This window comes from Rana temporaria, chromosome 6, assembly GCF_905171775.1.
Source record: "Rana temporaria chromosome 6, aRanTem1.1, whole genome shotgun sequence".
Lineage (NCBI taxonomy): Eukaryota > Metazoa > Chordata > Amphibia > Anura > Ranidae > Rana > Rana temporaria.
The window spans coordinates 127,730,326-127,752,748 of NC_053494.1; the positions used below are offsets into that span (position 1 = coordinate 127,730,326).

The window sequence follows — 22,423 nt, forward strand, 5'->3', positions numbered from 1 at the left end:
AATTCACATCACTTGATGTTGGTCCATCCTGGTTTTCGCTTTGTGAATGTGGTGTTCAGCAAAATATACCTTGCATAGGGATGAATAGTCTGTAAGATCCAATGCAACTGCACCACATGAAAAATCAGTTCTGAATAAAGTTTAGAAATTCACCCTTGGAACATAAAAAAATATATATATATATCTGATGTCAGGCCCATCTTAGCTCTACTTTTGTCTTAAACTATTGTAAAACAAAATAGAACAGTATAAAAAAGATACACAGCAGATACTGTATGTATAATCATGAAAATAATTTTTGTCATACTTCGAAAACTGAAACTGCTACAGCAGATGCTTCCTTTACATTGGTGCCAGAGCGTAGTGTCAAGTTTACTAAACATTCAGTGAAGCTGACAGTCCAGTGAGAGCAGCATTACAGAGGAAGACAAAGGGGGAAATCATCTTACTAAACAAAAACAGGCTATCATTGTTATTTTATTTCTGCAGATTGAGCACATTTGTCATCCCATAAAAAGCATTCTTCCAATCCACACATTTGGGGTGGCACATCCACAGACAACTGCAAGAATGGGGAAGGTAAAAACATATGTATTCATCTAAAAATTGAAATTTAGATGCATTTACAGATAAACTAAAACAAGATCAGTACTAATCAGTGAATTAAAGTGTGAAACTTTACTTTATCACTAGAGAATATTTTGGTAGCAAAGGATTGTTTTCAACAGAATCTTACAATTTGCAGAAATTGTCTATTTTTGGATTGCAAAATTACCAAGTGGTTGTGTGTTTGAAGTATTGTGAAAGTATTTTGTTTTTATGTAAAATATTATTTTATAATATTAAAGTTGTCTTTTGCAGGGCAGGAGTAACATTCATTTGGTAAATCCTGAAAATGGAAGGTAGAGGGCGCTCAACCACACAATAGTGATTGTGAAATGTGGGATACCACACAGCAACGTGCAACAATTAATAAATAATAAAAACTAATACAATACGTTTCCAAAAGCATATGTGAACAGTGATTGCTGAAACAATATAAATCAATATACAGCAGAAATGTCCCACACAGATGTGCATGAATACTCAGATTCCTCTGCAGTGTAAGCAAAAAACACTGAGGTTCACTGTGTTAAACACCAAAAAAATATAAAAATAAAAATAGTCCCAATAGCATGCATAGAAAGCCAAACGAATCTTGACAATTACTGTGATCTTCCTAGTGGAGAAAAGTAGAAAATGCCACCACCATACTTTTCAAATTTCACTTGTTTCCACCCAAGGTGCTTTGTATATAAAGTGCTCTTACCAGAGCCTGTTGACCACTTTACTTAAAAAGATGGTCATACGGGCTAGTGCAGGATTGTGCCTACACACACATGGATATGGACTATTGAATCTCGTTTCCAGGCGTTCCAGATAAGGATGATATGCAAAAAAAAAAAGAACCGGTAGACGCCGATAGCGTAATAACGTTTTAATAATAAAAACAACTAAAAACAACGGAAAGCCAAATGGCCTCTTACTTTAAAAGTGCCTACCCGGCACTGGGACTGCAGGCCTGTCACCGCCAATCTGCGGTTCAAAACTTGGGTTGTCAGGATCGGATACCACCGCCGTAGTTCCACCATAAACTCCTTCCTGTCAGCTTCACCAGAGCGGGGGGGCGTCTCGTGACCAGGACTGCCTCCAACGTCCGTTTCGATTACTCGTCTTCAGGGGGGCGCCTATTACGCTATCGGCGTCTACCGGTTCTTTTTTTTTAAAGTAAGAGGCCATTTGGCTTTCCGTTGTTTTTAGTTGTTTTTATTATTAAAACGTTATTACGCTATCGGCGTCTACCGGTTCTTTTTTTTTGCATATCATCCTTATCTGGAACGCCTGGAAACGAGATTCAATAGTCCATATCCATGTGTGTGTAGGCACAATCCTGCACTAGCCCGTATGACCATCTTTTTAAGTAAAGTGGTCAACAGGCTCTGGTAAGAGCACTTTATATACAAAGCACCTTGGGTGGAAACAAGTGAAATTTGAAAAGTATGGTGGTGGCATTTTCTACTTTTCTCCACTAGGAAGATCACAGTAATTGTCAAGATTCGTTTGGCTTTCTATGCATGCTATTGGGACTCTATTTTTATTTTTATATTTTTTTGGTGTTTAACACAGTGAACCTCAGTGTTTTTTGCTTACACTGCAGAGGAATCTGCGTATTCATGCACATCTGTGTGGGACATTTCTGCTGTATATTGATTTATATTGTTTCAGCAATCACTGTTCACATATGCTTTTGGAAACGTATTTTATTAGTTTTTATTATTTATTAATTGTTGCACGTTGCTGTGTGGTATCCCACATTTCACAATCACTATTGTGTGGTTGAGCGCCCTCTACCTTCCATTTTCATTATCACAATTCAGTATTGTTCTTTGAGGAGCAGCTTATTTAGTCTAATCTAGCACTTATTTATATTTGGCACGGAATTTTCTATTTTACATTTGGTAAATCCTACTTAATCTATGTTGCCAAATAAAATGTAATTAGAATGAGTAAAATATTACACCAAACACGTAACCTTTTTGAACAACATTCGCCAAAATTCAAGCATTGAACAATAGAAGCACTAATGTATACTATATATAATCTAAAGCCTCGTAAAACTGCCAGGAGTGAATCCCGGCCATGTGTATGCTCCCTATAAGTTTTCCTAACAGGAAAATTGCCCGGGAAAAATAGAGAACCTGCTCTCTATTTTCCCGTCGGGATTCCCATCAGAGTGTTTCCTGCCGAGAAAACCGGTCGTCTGTATGCTTACCTGTCCGAGGTAAACCCGTGCATGCTCAATAAGACTTTGATGCATGCACGGTAGCATACAAGGTTAGTGTGGGGTGTAGCAAGATGGCGGCAACAGCATCGAACGTGACGAGTGCTGGCTCGTCGCAGTCAATGACGTCACGCGTTCTTGCCATTCAAAAGAACGGCAGGTCTTTTGAGTGGCCATCTGTATGCACGGCAAGCTTGCCAGGAATCCCGTCAGGAAAACCAATGTTTTTTTCCTGATGGGATTCCTGGCCGTGTGTACAGGGCTTAAGAAAATTCAACCAGGTATATGTCTTATGGGGGTTGTTACTAAAAAAGCATGGTGGAAAATCTTGTGCAGCTCTGCATAGAAACCAATCAGCTTCCAGGTTTTATTGTGAAAGCTTAGTTGAGCAAGCTGAAGTTAGAAGCTGATTGGCTACCATGCACAGCTGAACCAAATTCTGAGTGCACCAGTTTTAGTAAATCTTCCCCTATGTTTTTTAAACTGCTGATAAACATAGCCAGATTTGATTATCTTTTTTTCTCTCTCTTTGTTTTTTTTTCCTAATAGATAATTTTCTATGAGGATAGGAACTTCCAAGGTCGTTCCTATGAGTGCAGCAGTGATAACCCTGATCTGCAACCCCATTTTAATGCTTGTAACTCTGCTCGAGTGGAGAATGGCCGCTGGATGATTTATGAGCGACCCAATTACATGGGACACCAGTATGTCCTGAACAGGGGAGAATATTCTGATTATCAGCAGTGGCAAGGATTTAATGATTCCATCAAGTCTTGTCGTTTACTCTCACAAGTGAGTTGTGTATTAGATTCTGTCACATAATTAACAATACCATTGTCATAATCAACTAGATGCAAAGTATGGTATAATTATAGCATATAATTGTATGCTAGTGAAACAAAAATGTATGAGGCATGCATTTTTGCTGCTGTGAACCATTGCAGCTGCTTTAAGCTGAAATTGCATCCAAAATGTATTTTGCTCCTGGAAGGAATGAATAAGAGGTAGATCCTTTGTCAGTTTTGTTTGATTTGTTGTTCTGTCTGTGTCTCTTTTGGGGTGATTTTCTCTCACCTCCTGTCCTGGTCAGCATGGGCATTGTTATAATCTAAACTTCCTGTTTTCTCTTTCTGGAATGCATAATCACAGTATTCTTATGGGGAATCCAATTGTTAAAGTCAGGAAAATATCTAGAAAATACAAAAACAAAGATCTCAAAAACAAAGTAGAATTGACCAAGCTAAAACATTTTAAAGACATTTTACCACAAATGCCTCCCAATAACAGTCCAAAGAAGTCTCAGATAGACAATAGTTACATTGTATTGCCACACAGATTGCAAAGGCAAATTTCTGGCAAAGAAACCTAATCCCCTACATGCTATTTCTAAAATTAAGAATAGCCTGCTCATTCAAAACCTGTATTCCTGCTTTAATAAATTATATTTATATTATTCAAAACAGCATTGCACCAAAACCCATATCTAAATAATTTGCAGGACTCCCAAGCTCCTCAAAGGATAAGCAGGTTTTGGAAGGGGGGGTGGTAATGGTGGGAAAAGGGTCAATGGCTATCAGTCTAAATCATCCAAGTCTCTTTGTAGCAGTGACAGTTTAATGGCATTATATTGCAACAAAAATATTGACACAGATTGTACCCCAACTAGTCGAATACTTGAATGCATTGAAATAACACAGAACAATGCATTCACAAACATCAAGTAACATTTTAACTCAACAGAAATGCTCCAGACCAAACTAGAATACTGGACCTTGCTTCAGTGGTAAAATTGGGACAGGACGAGGGCAAAGAAATAAAGAGATCGTACTATACATAGATGTACAGGTAGTCTTGGAACTATCTCTTTCATGTTTTGGGTAGATGGAGTTATGGACCAAAATATTATTACAATACTACAATGCCTTAACCCCAGTTACCCGTTACCCCAGTGGGTAACATTACAATGCAGAGAATATATCTGAAAAGACTAAGGGCCAGATTCACGTATCTGGACGCATCTTTGTGCGGACGTAGCGTATCCTATTTACGCTACGCCACCGCAACTTAGACAGGCAAGTGCAGTATTCACAAAGAACTTGTGCCCTAAGTTACGGTGGCGTAGCGTAAATGGGCCGTCTTAATCATGCGTAATTCAAAGTAGGCTGGTAGGGGGCGTGTTGTATGGAAATGAATCGTGACCCCACATAAATGACGCACCTAACGAATGGCGCATGCGTGCACATGCTCAGTATCACGTCGAATTTTCTCTGTAAATTACGCCGGCTCAATGCTTAGTCGATATGAACGTAACCTACGCCCATCCCCATTCACGTACGACTTACGCAAACAACGTAAAATACGACGCTGTTCCGACGTTTCCGACGTCCATACCTTAACAAGACTTACCCCTGCTTTATGAGGGGTAAAGTTACGCCAGTCGTACGCCTTACGTAAACAGCGTATTTTAATACGCCGGGCGCAAGTACGTTCATGAATCGGCGTATCTAGCTCATTTGCATATTCAAAGAGCACACGGCCAGTACACACCAAGTAGCTTTAGGTGCAAACTACAGAGCACACGGCCAGTACACACCAAGCAGCTTTAGGTGCAAACTACAGAGGACACAGGCAATAAACCATGTAAGAATACTGCAGCTAGCACAATCACCTGCCTGCCAGTAAATTAGGAAGAACTGATCTAGCTAAACGATACAGTGTATAAATATATGTACAACACCTGGGATGTATATATATTCACTACACACTGTAACATTAACTGACTAGCCTGCCTGCTTGCCTGTAGTATCCAGTACCTACCAAAATTGTAAAAAATTCCCAGATGCCTTATCTCCCCCAAGAGCATCAGCAACCGGTTTTGGGAGCCATTGAGAGAGCAAAGCAAGTGACTGTTCTAGAACTGAATTCCATTATTCACCTTCACCATCAGCTACCGACCTGGTAAGCCAGATGGCAATGCTGATGGGTTATCCCGGCAAACAAACATCATCCCGGCCTCCTAGTTCCGAACATCCCCAAGTTGACCCGAAAAGGATCAAGCCGGGTCTGCCGGAGTGTTCCACAAGGAGGGAGCCATGTTACAGGAGTCACTTTTGGGCACAGATTGAGCCAGGAGATAAAGGACATATGTTGGATATGTTTTAGCATGGACAGTAATCCACCATACATTCCTTAATGTCTGCAAAGAATATTCTGACCCTACCGGTCAATAATGACTCCTTCAATGCTTAGCCCAGGCTAGTGAGTTGTTAAATGAGGCTGGCTCCTGAACTGCCTTTCATTGCGTGATAACACTGTTTAAAGCCTATTGATGCTCAGGTGTGAATACCTTTCTGTCGGAGACAGACCGCCTGTCTAAAGATGTGGATTGTGGGGAAATCATTGTGTGATGGTGTTTTGTTTGAATTCTGTTAATGAAGGAGTGTGACTTCTCAGGTGGAGTGATTAGGTCATGTTAATTATAGAGTGGCGCCGAAATGTCTGGAATGGTTAGTAATTAGCCATCTGAAGGTGTATTGAAGCCCCCCCCCCCAGGGTGTGATGTGTGGGTGGAGAGTTTGATTGTTCCTTACATGCCTTAAAAACTGTATATAAACTTGAGAGCTAACCATTAAAGATGTCTTTCCTTTGAAACCAGAACCCAGAGCTGTGTGTCTCGGTTATTCTGGTAAATGGGATGTCTGATGTCTGTTGGATGGTTGGAGTGTCAGATAAGCTGTCGTGGGTTGATGGAAGGTTGTAAACGGTGGTGACCGTTACAGTGGTGGCACAGCAGTGGGATAATTCCATCGCTAAAAGGACAGCTACAAGGACTACTGGAGAACCGTGGCAGACCGGCCAGCAACCATAAGAAGATGGACGTGATCACAGAACTTGTCCAAATGGATGTAGCTGAAAGACCCAACTTAACGGAAAGGCCCAGCGTAACAGACAGGACACCTGAAGAGGCAAGTTTTGATCGGGCTGTTAAACTAAGACTGGCACACTATGGTCCTAACCCTCCACCGGAAATCATAGACCGAGTTATAGCTGCTGTGGACGCAAATTGGCTACGGCAAAGAGGTTCTGCAGCAGCAGAAGTCACAGCAGCACCAACTGAAAGGAGAAAGATACATTTTACTGCTTTTAAGAACTTCATTGAAACTGAATGGGAGATTGATGGGTACCTTGCTGATTTTGAACGGCAGTGTGCCCTACACCGGGTGCCCACAGAGGAATGGGTTACCCTTTTTTGTCTGGGAAATTGTCCGGCCAGGCCAGTGAAGCGTTCAGGGCCATCCCAGACAAGGATATTATGAACTATGGACTGGTAAAAGAAGCACTTTTGGCCAGGTATGCCATCACACCAGAGGAATACCGGAGGCGGTTCCAGGAGACAAGCAAGCAGACTGGAGACTCATATACCGAGTGAGCATGCTGCCTACACCGCACAGCATCCCACTGGGTCGATGGATGCCAAGCAGAATCCGGGGAAGAGGTACTGCAAGTGTTCCTGCTGGAGCACTTCTTTGACAAACTGTCCCGGGAAGTCAGAGAGTGGGTCCGGGACAGAAACCCTTTCTCCTTGTCTGAAGCAGCTCGCCTGGTGGACGAATACACAGACGCCCGCAAACTGGACAACTCTGTGGTCAAGACAACAACTCGGGTGGATTATCGATCAGCGGCACCCCCGCCGGCTATTGCCTACAAACCCCAGTCGGACCGTCCTACAACACCACCTACAGCGGCCACTTATCCTCAGCAGCCTAGGTTTAACTCCCAGGGCTACTCACAACCCATCAAGTGTTTTGGGTGTAAACACCTAGGACACAAAAAACTAGACTGTCCATTGAATCCACCTAGGCAGTCACAGTCATGGAGACAGCCATAACGGTGGAACCCCCACACACCCATGCCTGTGGCCCACTGCGTTGAAGAGGAAGAACATTGGGGTGTTCTGCACGAGGCAGATCCGATACAAGCAGCTAACCAGGACAACAGGCAGCAACACAGGCATACTGTCTGGGTCAATGGAAAGGTAGCCAATGGGCTACGCGATACTGGGGCCACGATGACACTGCTACAGAAGAAACTCATCTCAGAGAGCCAGCACACAGGAGACACTGTAGTCGTAAGAGTAGCGGGAGGCACCGTCTTCCGGCTACCCGTTGCCCGGGTTCACCTGGATTGGGGGGTTGGTTAGGGACATGTGAATGTGGGGGTGATGAAGGATTTGCCAGCGGATGTACTACTGGGGAATGATTTGGCCCCCCTTGTTTCTGCGTACGCCCCGATGTGCCCCGTTGAAGCCCACACAGTGACTACCTGTGCCCCGACCTGCGTTGCTGGGACCAATTTGCTTGCTGCTGAGACCCGGGTAAGACTACCTTCCCCGACATGTACTGTAGATCCGGCACAATATCACAGTCTAAAATGGGAATGTGACAAGTTGGCCAGTGAGAAATCGGAGATGCAACGACACTACGTCATGTATTGAAATGCACAAACAGGCTGAAATTGTCAAAAGGTTAAATGGGATTTGCGCTCAGGTTGTGCCTTATCTCCCCCAAGAGCATCAGCAACCGGTTTTGGGAGCCATTGAGAGAGCAAAGCAAGTGACTGTTCTAGAACTGAATTCCATTATTCACCTTCACCATCAGCTACCGACCTGGTAAGCCAGATGGCAATGCTGATGGGTTATCCCGGCAAACAAACATCATCCCGGCCTCCTAGTTCCGAACATCCCCAAGTTGACCCGAAAAGGATCAAGCCGGGTCTGCCGGAGTGTTCCACAAGGAGGGAGCCATGTTACAGGAGTCACTTTTGGGCACAGATTGAGCCAGGAGATAAAGGACATATGTTGGATATGTTTTAGCATGGACAGTAATCCACCATACATTCCTTAATGTCTGCAAAGAATATTCTGACCCTACCGGTCAATAATGACTCCTTCAATGCTTAGCCTAGGCTAGTGAGTTGTTAAATGAGGCTGGCTCCTGAACTGCCTTTCATTGTGTGATAACACTGTTTAAAGCCTATTGATGCTCAGGTGTGAATACCTTTCTGTCGGAGACAGACCGCCTGTCTAAAGATGTGGATTGAGGGGAAATCATTGTGTGATGGTGTTTTGTTTGAATTCTGTTAATGAAGGAATGTGACTTCTCAGGTGGAGTGATTAGGTCATGCTAATTATAGACCAGCGCCAAAATGTCTGGAATGGTTAGTAATTAGCCATCTGAAGGTGTATTGAAGCCCCCCCCCAGGGTGTGATGTGTGGGTGGAGAGTTTGATTGTTCCTTACATGCCTTGAAAACTGTATATAAACTTGAGAGCTAAGCATTAAAGATGTCTTTCATTTGAAACCAGAAGCCAGAGCTGTGTGTCTCGGTTATTCTGGGAAATGGAATGTCTGATGTCTGTTGGATGGTTGAAGTGTCAGATAAGCTGTCGTGGGTTGATGGAAGGTCGTAAACGGTGGTGACCGTTACAGATACCTAGTATGTTTATAACGGGAGATATATTCCTGCAACAGGTTTACAAAATTGTCCCAGCAGTTCTCCTCATAATAATTCCTATCTAAAGAAGATAATGTTACCCTGCTAAACTCTATAGCAGCCTTAGAATGCTATATGTAACCATCCTATAATGATCCATTTGAACTGAGGGATAAATGTTCTAAGCCCATGTCTCTGTCTGTTATGAGTAATGTTATGTAAGTTATGTACTCAGGATTTTTTCTCAAAATCTATAATCCTATAATCCTTAACTTTTTTTGTTTTGCAGGGTCTCTAAAGATTTATTGCTGATCAATATACTTTATAGGATCTAGATGACCAGGGTAAATGACATAAGTTAGTTATTAAGGCCCAGATTCATGTAAAGCGGAGCATATTTAGATCGGCGTAACGCATGTCATTTAAGTTACGGCGGCTGAATGTTGTGGCGTAAGTGCCGTATCCACAGAGTATTTGTGCCCAAATGTGCGCCAGCGTAATGTAAATTCCGAGGCGTAAGGCGGGGTAATTGAAAGTGGGAAGGAAGTGGGCATGCTCCATTAAAATGAGCCATGACCCCATGCAAATGAAGGGCCGGCCGTACTGCGCATGCGCGCACGAATCTGCACCTCACTGGGCATGCTCAGAACTCGGCCCGGCGCAATCAGTGAGATAGGAAATAGGCCAAGCAGACTTAGTGAGATACGCCCTGTGTATAAATAGCCCCACACAAACGCCCTTCCATTGCAAAAGTACATCCCTGTGTTCCCTTTCCTAAAGCAAGGTGCTTTTGTTCTGTTGTTTGTTGGTGTTTGTTGGTTAGTGTAGTATTGTTAGATTAAAGATTTATAGAAGTAGGAGATTGTAGTAGGTGTTTGTTTTTTCTGACTGTTTTTTGTGTTTGTTTTTTCTGTGTTTGTTTTTGATTTTGTATTAGCTGTCTGCTTGTGTTGTTTAATTTTGGTGTCTGGTTTTTGCTGTTTAATTTTTGTGTGTGTTTGTTCTGTGTCTTTTTGTGTGTGTTTGTTCTGTGTCTTTTTGTGTGTGTTTGTTCTGTTTGTTTTTGTGTTTGTTTGTTCTGTTAGATTGTTGTGTGTGTTTGGTGTTGAGTGCTGTGTGGTGAGATGGCACCAAAGAGAAGAAAGCTGAACTTCTCGGTGCGTGAGAAGCACATACTTGCAAGGGCCATCACCCGATTTGGGCAATATTTACATGGCCCTGAGAGCCGGAACACCACCCCGGCCAGGAAGAGGGCGATCCTCCAGCAGATTACGGATGAGATCAATGCGGAGGGGGGGAGACGAGGACCCCCAGTGGGATCTCTAAGAAGATCAATGACCTGAGGAGCCTGGTCCGTGAGAAGCTGGCCAAGATAAATGCCCATGCCAGGGGCACTGGAGGAGGCCCACCCTGCACCCTAAGGTGGACTGAGGAGGAGTGTGTGGTGGCCCAGTGCTTCCATAGCCAGCAGGTGGTTGCCCTGCCTGGCTTTGACTCCGAGGAGGCCGTGAGGACAGGTAAGTTATTTTTTTTTCTATCTGGTGAGTAGCATGTGTGGGGGGGAAGGGAATATGTGCCAAGTGTGTGGATCCTCCAACCTGTGTATGTTTTGTGTCATCCACAGATGGCCAGGAGGTTGCTGGGCCATCCAGCCAGTCTGCACCATCCCCCGGACTTGAGGCTGCTGAAGAGCCCCAAGAAAGCCAGGAGTCCCCAGGGCAGGGGAGTGGCCACACCTCACCTCAGGAGGAGGTTGAGGGGGAGGAGGATGAGGGGGGGGAGGTTGTGGATGATCGGATGGACATTGCCAGGGAAATCCTTGTGTGTTTGCAGGAGGATCCCCTTGTGGCTACCCCTGAGGCTGGCAGCAGTCAGGCCTCCATCAGGGGTAGCCCCTCCCACTCCTCCCCCAACAGGGCTCCCGCCCCAAGAGTCTCTCTCTCCCCTCCTCCCAGGCCACAAGCCTCAAATCTGCAGAGGGACCAGGCCCGACAGACCCAACATCTGGGTCATGTCACCCGGACTTTGGCCCAGATGGAGGACAGCCTGGGCTCCATTAAGGAGTCGCTCAGTGATGTGGCCACGAACTCATTGGCGGTAATAATGTGCTTTTGTGAGCTGCAGGCCGCCACAGCAGGCGTGGCCCTGGAGGTGAGTGCCCTAACCCAGGCTGTCAACGCCAATAACCAGGCTGTCCAGGCCAATACGGCAGCCCTCACTGTGGGCCTGAACAGGATCGCCGGGCCTTGGAGGGCAGGCCAGCAGGTGAACAGCCATCAGGAGAGGCTCCTCCTTCCCCTGCTCCCCCCCTCCCATGAGTCTCCCCTGGTTGGCCGTGGCCGTGCCCGTGGCCGTGCCCGTGGCTGGCCCAGGCGTAGCTCACGCCGCCGTTGATCATTTGGGATGTACTTTTGTTTTTTTTATTTTATTTTTTTATGATTTTCTACTGTGATTATGATTTGTTATATTTGTGTGAATGATGTATGATGTATGTGAGGGTGACATTCCTGATGAAAAAGGGTGTCACCCTCAGTTTTGGTGGATTAGGGATCCCCAGGACCAGGGAGAAGTGATCTCAGGTCCATGTGAATGGTGTATGAATGCACAGTGACATAATTGTAGCCGTGGCATGTGTCGTTGCTGCACCCTAGTACCATGGGGGGTACTTGGGTCTAATCCAATTCGATGAGGATGTGGGGTGTGTGTGCTAGGGACCACAGTGGGTGTGCATGCATGCATTCTCATTGTGCCATGTTTAATGTGTGTGTTTACTGTGCAAAGATGCCTTCTGCGAGGCGTCTCCTGGCTGCTCTTTCCTCAGAAGACCGGGTACCCTCGGTCAGGGGGGGATTGTCTGGTTGGGGGGTCAGGTCATCACATATGTCAATCTCCAGGCCCCTTCTCACAGCGAAGTTGTGCAGAATGCAACATGCCCCGATGATCTGGTACATAAAGTTTGGGGAATACAACAGGGTACCCCCAGACATATCTAGGCATCGGAAACGGGACTTCAGGAGGCCAAAGGTGCGTTTCACCACTCCACAGGTACGTATGTGTGCAGCATTGTAGTTTTTATCTCCTGGGGTTTGGGGGTTCCGGAATGGGGTCATGAGATGGGTTCCAAGTGCATATGCAGAGTCACCTGGAAGGGAAAAGACAGGAGGATGTTAGTCATGCATGTGGCCCTCGTGATATCTGCATCATGGGGGGGGGACATTCATACCTGACACCCATGTCACTCACCAACCAGCCAGCTGTCCCCATACACGTTCTGTTCAAATTGTCTTGGGATGTCGCTTTGACGGTATATGAAGCTGTCATGGCTGGATCCTGGGTGTTTGGCACGGACGTGCCATATGAGGCATTGGGCATCGACTATCACCTGTACATTGATTGAATGCCAATGCTTCCGATTGCGGTACATGTGCTCTGTCTCATGGGGGGGCTGTAGTGCCACATGTGTGCAATCAATGGCCCCCACAGTGCGTGGGAATCTGGCAATTTTGTAGAAATCTGTCATTGTCTTCATCCGCTGGACCTCCTGGGTGGGTTTGATGATTTGGTTGGCCATGCGTCTCAGGATTGCAGGGACAACCTGGTGCACACATCTGCTAATGGAGGATTGTGACATCCCACATGACAATCCACTTGTGCGCTGAAAAGAGCCAGTGGCAAGGAAATGGAGTGTTGCCAGGACCTTGACCAGTGGCTCCACTGCATGTGAGCGTTGTGTTGGGCTGGTGGTGTCATCCTGCAGGGTTGTGGTTATTTCCATGATGGCTTCACGGTTGAATCTGAAGGTGCGATACACCTCAGAAGCAGCCATGCCAAAGACATCTAGGCGTCTGCGGTATATCCTCTCCTGTGCTCTCCTCCTCCTCCTCCTCCTCCGTTCCCTCCTCCTTCTGCGCGCCTCTAAAGTCACTAGTATAGCTATGACCATGGATGCCCCTGGCATGTTGGCATACAGATTGTTGTCCTGCAAGTGTGTGTGCTCAGCTCTTCCTTAATGGTGTTGCTTTAGCTGACCTTTACACGGCTGGTGCAAAGTTAGGGCACATTTTAAAAGGTGTAAATTTCCGCCGGCAAACTAGCAGATGCGCACAGGGCGTAGCCTACGCCGCACAAGCATACTTTTGTGGATCGCCGTATCTCCCTCATTTGCATCTTTGCCTAGCAAAACAATTGTGTGTCTAGCGTATTTTGCGCTCAAAGATGCGCCGGCGTAATCGTTTTACGTTGGCGCATTTTTCAATTACGCCACGTATCTCTAGATACGTCGGCGTAAGTGCTTTGTGAATCTGGGCCTCAATTCAGGTTTAGTACTGTCATACAGTCCTGATCAAAAGTTTAAGACCACTTGAAAAATGGCAAAAAATCATATTTTACATTGTTGGATCTTAACAAGGTTCAAAGTAGAGCTTCAACATGCAACAAGAAGAAATGAGAGTGAGACAAAACATTTTTTGAGCATTCAATTAATTGAAAATAACGAATAAACTGAAACAGGCTGTTTTTCAGCTGATCAAAAGTTTAGGACCACACCTCCAAAAACCACCCCCCCCCCCCCCCAAAACAGAAATCCAACTTCCAAACATGAACTCTGTAATGAGTAGCTCCGCCGTTATTGTTGATCATTTCAAAAATTTGTTTTGGCATGCTTGATGCAAGCATTTCCATGAGGTGAGTGGGAACATTTCTCCAAGCGGTGAAGACAGCCGCACAAAGGCCATCTACTGTCTGGAACTGTTGTCCATTTTTGTAAACTTCCCTTGCCAACCATCCCCAAAGGTTCTCAATTGGATTTAGATCAGGGGAACACGCAGGATGGGCCAAAAGAGTGATGTTATTCTCCTGTAAGAAGTCCCTTGTCCTGCGGGCATTGTGTACTGTAGCATTGTCCTGTTGAAAAACCCAGTCGTTACCACACAGACGAGGGCCCTCAGTCATGAGGAATGCTCTCTGCAACATCTGGACATGGCCAGCGGCCGTTTGACGCCCCTGCACTTCCTGAAGCTCCATATTTCCACTGAAGGAAAAAGCACCCCAGACCATTATGGTGCCCCCTCCACTGTGGCGCGTATAAAACATCTCAGGTGGGATCTGCTTGTCATGCCAGTAACGTTGGAAACCATCAGGACCATCAAGGTTACATTTTTTCTCATCATAAATAGAATAAAACTTTCTTCCACCTTTGAATGTCCCATGTTTGGTGCTCTCTTGCAAAGTCCAAACGAGCAGTTCTGTGGCGTTCAAGGAGACAAGGTTTTTGGAGACTTTTTTTTTTTAAGCCCTTCAGTCTCAGATGCTGTCTGATGGTTATGGGGCTGCAGTCAGCATCAGTAGGGCCTTAATTTGGGTCGAGGATCGTCCAGTGTCTTGGTGAGAGACCCCTGCTTATGCAGTTCAGCAACCCGCCCACGTTCAAAAAGGGAGAGTTTTTTTGCCTTTATTATCACAACGTGTGACTACCTGACAGAAAATGACAATGAATCCACATCTTTGCACAGATTTGGCCTTTTAAAGGCATGTGGTCCTAAACTTATGATCAGCTGAAAAACAGCCTGCTTCAGTTTATTCGTTATTTTCAATTAATTGAATGCTCAAAAAATGTTTTGTCTCACTCTCATTTCTTCTTGTTGCATGTTGAAGCTCTACTTGGAACCTTGTTAAGATTCAACAATGTAAAATATCATTTTTTGCCATTTTTCAAGTGGTCTTAAACTTTTGATCAGGACTGCATAAGCATCTAGGACTGATTGATCTCAGTAGTTTTATATTGGGTAAATTATATACATGATAGTGTTTGCCTTTTCTCAATTATCCACTACAATTTTTTCCTTTATTTTCTAATGGTTCGTTAGCCTCCATGGGGTAGATCCACATAGAAATAGATGGGCGCAGCGTATGTGAGATACGCTACGCCGCTGTAACTTACTTTTGGCCGGTTTGAATCCCCAAAGATTTTGCGCCGTAAGTTACGGCGGCGTAGTGTATCTCAAGCGGTGTAAGGGCGCGGAATTCAAATCGGCGATTAGGGGGCGTGTTTCATTTAAATGAAGCGTGTCCCCGCTCCGAATGAACTGCGCATGCGCTGTCCCTAAATTTCCCGCCGTGCATTGCGCTAAATGACATCGCAAGAACGTCATTTTTTTTAACATAGACGTGACTTACGTACATTCCGATTCACGGACGACTTACGCAAAAAAAAAAAATTAAACGCGGGAAAGACGGCCATACTTAACATAGCAAGTCTAACTATACGCAATGAAATACCAGCTTTAACTATACCCCGGAAAAAGCCGACTAGAGACGCTGTAAAAAAATGCGCCGGCTGCTCGTACGTTCGTGGATCGTCGGAAATAGCTAATTTGCATACCGGACGCAGAAAACGACGTGAACGCCACCCAGCGGACGCCGAAGAATTGCATCTTAGATCCGAAGGCGTACGAAGACGTACACCTGTCGGATCTAACCCAGAAGCCGTCGTATCTTGTTTTGAGGATTCAAAACAACGAAACGACGCAGGAAATTTGAAAGTACGCCGGCGTATCAGTAGATACACCGGCGTACTCGCATTCTGAATCTATCCCCATGTTATTATTATTATTAGAGGCTATTGTCCACTGTTCGGTTACATATCAAAGGACCCCCTTCAACCTGACAAAGAGGTCCCATTCTTTATATTAAATGTTTAAAGTTGTGGTAAGTTGGTTTGCTGTTGCTTAAATGGGGGACGAGGAACATGTCACTTTCATAAACTATTACAAGAGCTATGAATATATGTCCTGGTTCCTAAACTTTTGATGTATCAACCTAGATAAGCAAATGTGTTAATATTACACAGTTACGTCCTCAGAGACGATCTTTCCAATCTCTAATAGTTATTATATATATTTCTTGAATCTCCTAATTTTATAGATACCTTACTATTGTATTAATCTTACCGCCCCAATTTATTGCACATTGAACTTCCTGTCGGCGGGTCACGACACATTCTTATAGGTTTCAATTTTTCACCGACTTCAACCTCTCCCTCCTCATATTGGTATACATTTCAGACTTTACTATGAATTTAAAAAAACAGAAAGTGCAATCAGCGCAAAAATTCAAATAAACCCTAAATAAATATGCAAGCTGGACACTACATAATAACACAAAATTCCAGTGAGAGATACTATTAAAAGAAAAAGTGCAGCGCAAATAATTAAAAAAAGTTCAGCGCTGCACTTTTTCTTTTTATAGTATTTTTACTATGAATTTACTTAATTTGTTTATAGTATTCTCATTTACCACTGACCCTCTCCTGATTCACCTTTATATAGGTGTAATAGCACCTTAGCTAAGCAAGCAAAATTGCGAAGCTCCGGATATAATTCTGCAATACCCAGTATAGACTTATTCACTACCCACTGATAAGTGTTCAGTGAATCATACTCTAGACTCATTCACTAAGGTCACCCTTTTTATTTCACTCTTCCTGCTTCTTACATACCCATTCCTTTCCCTCCTCACATACAAAAAGTCTTATCTAGTAGATTCTAATCCTAGAAAGTACTACGATTTACTTTCTAATAATCTATCCCCACACAGTTTCAGAGAACTAAAAGAGAGGTGTATTAAAACTCTTCACAACATGAACACACACAACATACCAAATCCAAAGGTATCAAACTATCATAATACTGTAAAACTTGCTTCCCTAAATGTCAAAAGTCTAAACATACCAGAAAAACGCTAACAAGTTTTACGTTCTATGCATAATCTTAGGGCAGATATAATACTCCTTCAAGAACACACTTTAAAGTAGACTCCATTCCAAAATTATCAAATTCCTATTACCCTTTGGCATATCCTGCAACATCTAAAGAGATCAAAACCAACGGGGTTTCTATTCTTCTTGCTAAAGACTGTCCTTTTCAAATAGCAGATTCTCTGTCTGATGAGGATGGTAGATTGTTATTCCTTAAAGGCTCTTTGTATGGCAAACGTGTTACTATAGCCAACATCTATGTCCCCAATGTTAAACAAGTGCCCTTTTTAAGACACACTTTACAACAACTTGCAGACTTTCAAGAAGCATCCCCACTATTAGGCAGAGGTTTTAATGTCCCTTTAAATCCCCTAATTGATACATCCTCTGGTACCTCCAAATTACCTTTTAAAGCACTTTGTGCAATTAAAAATCTACTTCAGGAACTAATATTACATGACTCCTGGCATACCCTAAATCTAACTGTCAATAGACTACACATTTTACTCAACACCTCATAACACCTACTCCCAGGGCTTTTTTTCTGGGGGAACTTGGGGGAACTCAGTTCCACCACCTTTGGCTCAGACCCTTTGGTGCCTGCTCACTACAATCACTTGTAAAGACAGAAGTCTGGTTTCTGTGTTTACAAGTGACAGCTCTGCACTCTGTATGTAACCCCCTGAACACTGCACTCTGTATGTAATGCAATTCTGGTATTTAATGCCTCTTTAAGACCCTTCTACTGTTTTTGAAATCTGAACAGGGTCGTGGTTGAGTTCCTGCACCTATTTTCTGAGAAAAAAAGCTCTGCCTACTCCAGATTAGAATACTTATTTATATGTCAAAAAGAACTACCCTTCCTCATTAAAACATTACTCGAATCAATGTTTCTATCAGATCATCATCCTATCACTATGTCTCTGGAATTCCCTACCATTAAGTCACAATCTCCAATATGGCGCTTTGACCCATCTTTGTCACAGATTCACCCACTTTTCATACGATCCAAGACAGATTAATTTAATATTTTAGAGAAAATGATTGCCCTGAAATTTCCCCGTTGATTCAAGGGAAGCACACAAATGCTACGTACAAGGGGAATTCATGGCAATTGCAGCCAAAAAAAGAAGGGAAAAACAGGCTTACATTTCACAACTTACCAAAAACATTCATGCTCTAGAAATGACCCATAAGAGAAGTCAGGCATTGTCCACTTTAGAACTATCTCAACTTAGGGCAAAATTGATGGATGAATTGAATAAGAGAACAAAACGTAACTTTATTTTATCACAAAAACGATTCTTTGAATATGGAAACAAATGTAGCAGGCTATTAGCCAGAGCACTACGAGCAAAAAGAGCCACTACTACAATACATTGTATACATGATTCAACAGGGAAAAAATTAACAAACAATGTCCAAATAGCAGACCAATTTGTCAAGTACTACACACAACTCTATAATCTTAAAATGGAGACTTCCCAAACAGAGATGATAAATAGACAACAAGCTTTCAGAGATTTTTTTTTCTAGACACTGTCCGACTCCTATTTTAGCTTCAGATGCGGATAATCTGGAAAAAAACAGTGGGCCGGATTCAGAAAGAGATACGACGGTGTATCTCCTGATACGCCGTCGTATCTCTGAGTCCGGCCGGTCGTATCTATGCGACTGATTCAGAGAATCAGTTACGCATAGATATCCCTAAGATCCGCCAGGTGTAAGTGTCTTACACCATCGGATCTTAGGCTGCAATTTCAGGCTGGCCGCTAGGTGGCGCCTCCGTATGTTTTACGTGAGGAATATGGAAATTAGGATTTACGTCGTTTGCGTTCGGCTTTTTGAAATTTTACGTCGTTTGCATAAGTCGTTCGCGAATACGGCCGGACGTAATTTACGTTCACGTCGAAAGCATGACGATTTGCCGACGTCATTTGGAGCATGCGCACTGTGATTCAGTCGCGGCCGGCGCATGCGCAGTTCGTTCGGCGCGGGGACGCGCTTCATTTAAATGATACACGCCCCCTACCCGCCGAATTTGAATTCCGCCGGGTGATTTACGCTACGCCGCCGCAACTTTACAGGCAAGTGCTTTGTGAATAAAGCACTTGCCTGAAAAACTTGCGGCAGCGTAACGTAAATGAGATACGTTACGCCAGCAGAAAAATCCGCTGATCTTTCTGAATCTGGCCCACTATCTTTAGCTGAACTGGAGGCGGTACTTAAACAACAAAAGACAGGCAAAAGCCCGGGATCAGATGGATTGACTGTAGGTTATTACAAACATTTATTACCACCCTTAAAACATTCACAAAACTGTGAAAACAATTCACAATCTCATCATTACCAGGACCACTAACATTGGTTTGCAAAACCCCCAATTTTCCCCCAGGAATGGCTCATACATTTCCTCTTAATTTGGATCCCCAATCAGATTTCAGAGCAGGAATTTTTTTTTTCCAACATCAAGTTTTTACCCAAATCCACACTCATGAGATTGATGGACATTTCTCAATTCCCTTCTTGGGTGTACACTCAACTTAAAAATGTTCTCAATAACCCTAAGACTCGTTCTATTTTCTCGAGACAAGAAATACCTTTTGAAAAGCTTTGTATGAGTTCAGAACCACAGAGACACTTAATATCGATCATATATAATATTTTATTTGCTGATTGCACAACTAAATCTAATCTAGCAATGATAAAATGGGAAAAAGACCTCTCCTTAAATCTTTCTGAAGAATAGGGAAAAATATACTTGCATATTCATAAAGGTTCGGTTAATGTCTCAGCACAAGAAAATGGTTTCAAAATTTTTGCGAGATGGTACCAAACTCCACTCAAATTACATAAAATGAATCATCTTATTCCATCTATGTGCTGGAGATGTCATGCACATGATGGTTCCCTACTGCATATCTGGTGGGAATGCCCTGTGATTCAAATATTCTGGATGGAAGTGTATCAACTTATTACTCGTATCACCTCTATCAAAATTGACTTTTCCCCAGCCCAACTACTTTTACATTACTCCTTTATAGACAGAAAATCATATCACCACTCTCTAGTCCTACACCTTATCAATGCTGCCAAAATGAGTATTCCAGTACACTGGACAATTACCCACCCACCCACAACAGCAGCATGGATTAAAAGGGTAAATAATATAACTGAAATTGAGGAGCTTATCCATCAAGCCCATGATTCTTCCACTTCATTGCAAGAAACTTGGGCTTGTTGGCAACATTTTCAGAAAACTATAGAATATGCCGTATTTTTACAATGATATCCCTCTTAAGATCACAACAAAAAGACATACAAATACACACTATTCTTTCATTTTTCCTTCACACTCTCTATTATATTTACCTTCCCTATTACATCCCTTCTAATACCTGACTTTCCTAAACTAATGGTGGATGTACTTAACTAACTTTGTAGGATTGTTAGAGGTCCAATGACCACAATTCTACACATTTTTGCTTATAAATAAAAATAAAGTGCTCTAATTCTCGATTATGACTACATTATAAATATGCTTCTATACTCATAAGAAGTGTCTTTAACATGCTAATGCCCTGTACACATGATCGGTTCATCTGATGAAAACAGACCGATGGACCGTTTTCATCGGACGAACCGATCGTGTGTGGGCCCCATCAGTTTTTTTCCCATCGGTGAGAAAAAAATAGAACCTGTTTTAAAATTTTCTTATGGTTAAAAAAACGATATAAAAAAACAATTGTCTGTGGGGAAATCCATCGGTCAAAAATCCATGCACGCTCAGAATCAAGTCGACGCATGCTCGCAAGCTTTAAATATAATTTTTCTCAGCACGTCGTAGTGTTTTACGTCACCGCGTTGGACACAATCTAATTTTTTACCGATGGTGTGTAGGCAAGACTGATGAATGCCAGCTTCATCGGATATCTGATGAAAAAATCCATCGGTCTGTTTTCATCAGACGAACCGATCGTGTGTACAGGGCATAAGTTTTGATTGAAGTTTTGACATCCTTAATGGATATGATTTTTGACTACATGTAATGCATTCATGTATGTATTTTTTTTCTTATGCTTCAATAAACATTTGTGCAACAACAACAAAAAATATCTACAGTGAGAGCTTGAGATTTATCCACAATACATATCACTACAACCACAAATAAAATGTCAAGGATAATGCTTCATGGAAAAGTAGTGAGCCTACTAAAGTATAAACAAAAAGCATTTGAAAAGCTCTGGAATTCCTGGATATATTCTCCTAACTGTGCCAAAGACATAGTGAATCTTCCTAGCATGAATTCAGGCAGCAATGTAGACAGGTGTTCAAATCTTTCCACTTTCTATCCAAAACAAAAAGTTACACTTTATTGACTAATATTTGGAATTCTAATTATTAAACCAGAATTCCTTTTTTCAAAAAGCTTGCTGCAAATGAGGGTCAGTAATGCTTACCTATCCAGTGGGCAGTGCCCCGGACTGCTGCTCTTTTGAAGAGCTGTGATGGTTGACAAATTTACAGCATCCTATGCACCTCCAGGAGTGTAGGAGGTGTTCTTTGTTGTGCACTGTGGTTCCCTTCACCAGTCCCTATTTCATTACCTACCAAAGATCCAAGTCACCACTCAGTGGGCAGGCCAGTATTCTTGATCTTCTTTTTTTGCAGAAAACTTAAAAAAAAAATTTTTTGCAGCTACAAGAGTTAGAATTGCATTTTTCTTTTAATTCAAATTCATTTTTTGTTGATATCCTGAGATAGTCTGAGGATCCGTAAGTAGGTTGATGTAAAAATACAACTGACTTAATCAATGAATTGTTGTGTTTCATTATAGCACCTAGGAACTGGAACTAATAAACTCAGAGTATATGAAAGAGGTGACTGCAAAGGAGAAATGATGGAGTTCCTTGAAGATTGTCCAAATGTTTATGACCGCTTCTGCTCCCATGAAATCCACTCTTGTAATGTTCTAGATGGTTATTGGATATTCTATGAGCTCCCCAACTACAAAGGCAAGCAGTATCTTCTCAGACCTGGTGAATATAAAAGGTTCACTGACTGGGGCTCCCAAACTGCAAAAGTCGGGTCTTTCCGTCGTGTCTTGGATTCTTATTAAAAAGCGTTTCTTGTATTCCTGTGCTAATAAAAGGATGACAAACAATACTCTGTGCTTGACTTGAATTTGAGCTATGCACAAAATCTAAAATTACATATTACTTATTTTAGCCTTGTTCCCTACAGGTAAGCTCATAATAAGTCTTACCTTTAGGTCCCGTAAAAAATTACTAAACTTGTGCCATAGATATTCAAATCAACTCCAGCTGATGACGTCACTGCACATGTGCAGTATGCTCT

At 42.9% G+C, this 22,423-nt stretch overlaps 1 protein-coding gene across 2 annotated transcripts; it reads left to right on the plus strand.

Annotated features, from left to right (window-relative positions):
- The first annotated feature begins 479 nt into the window (after window positions 1–479).
- LOC120943813 (gamma-crystallin M1-1) lies at window positions 480–22,229 on the plus strand. 2 transcript variants are annotated; one of them, XM_040357358.1, is made up of 3 exons: window positions 480–579; window positions 3,371–3,613; window positions 21,903–22,229. In XM_040357358.1, exons 1-3 carry the CDS (start codon window positions 571–573, stop codon window positions 22,182–22,184), a joined length of 534 nt encoding a protein of 177 aa, XP_040213292.1. In that variant the 5' UTR covers window positions 480–570; the 3' UTR covers window positions 22,185–22,229. The 2 variants fall into 2 exon arrangements, with proteins under 2 accessions (XP_040213292.1, XP_040213293.1); XM_040357359.1 differs by lacking the exon at window positions 21,903–22,229 and adding an exon at window positions 9,602–9,642.
- Window positions 22,230–22,423: the final 194 nt, after the last annotated feature.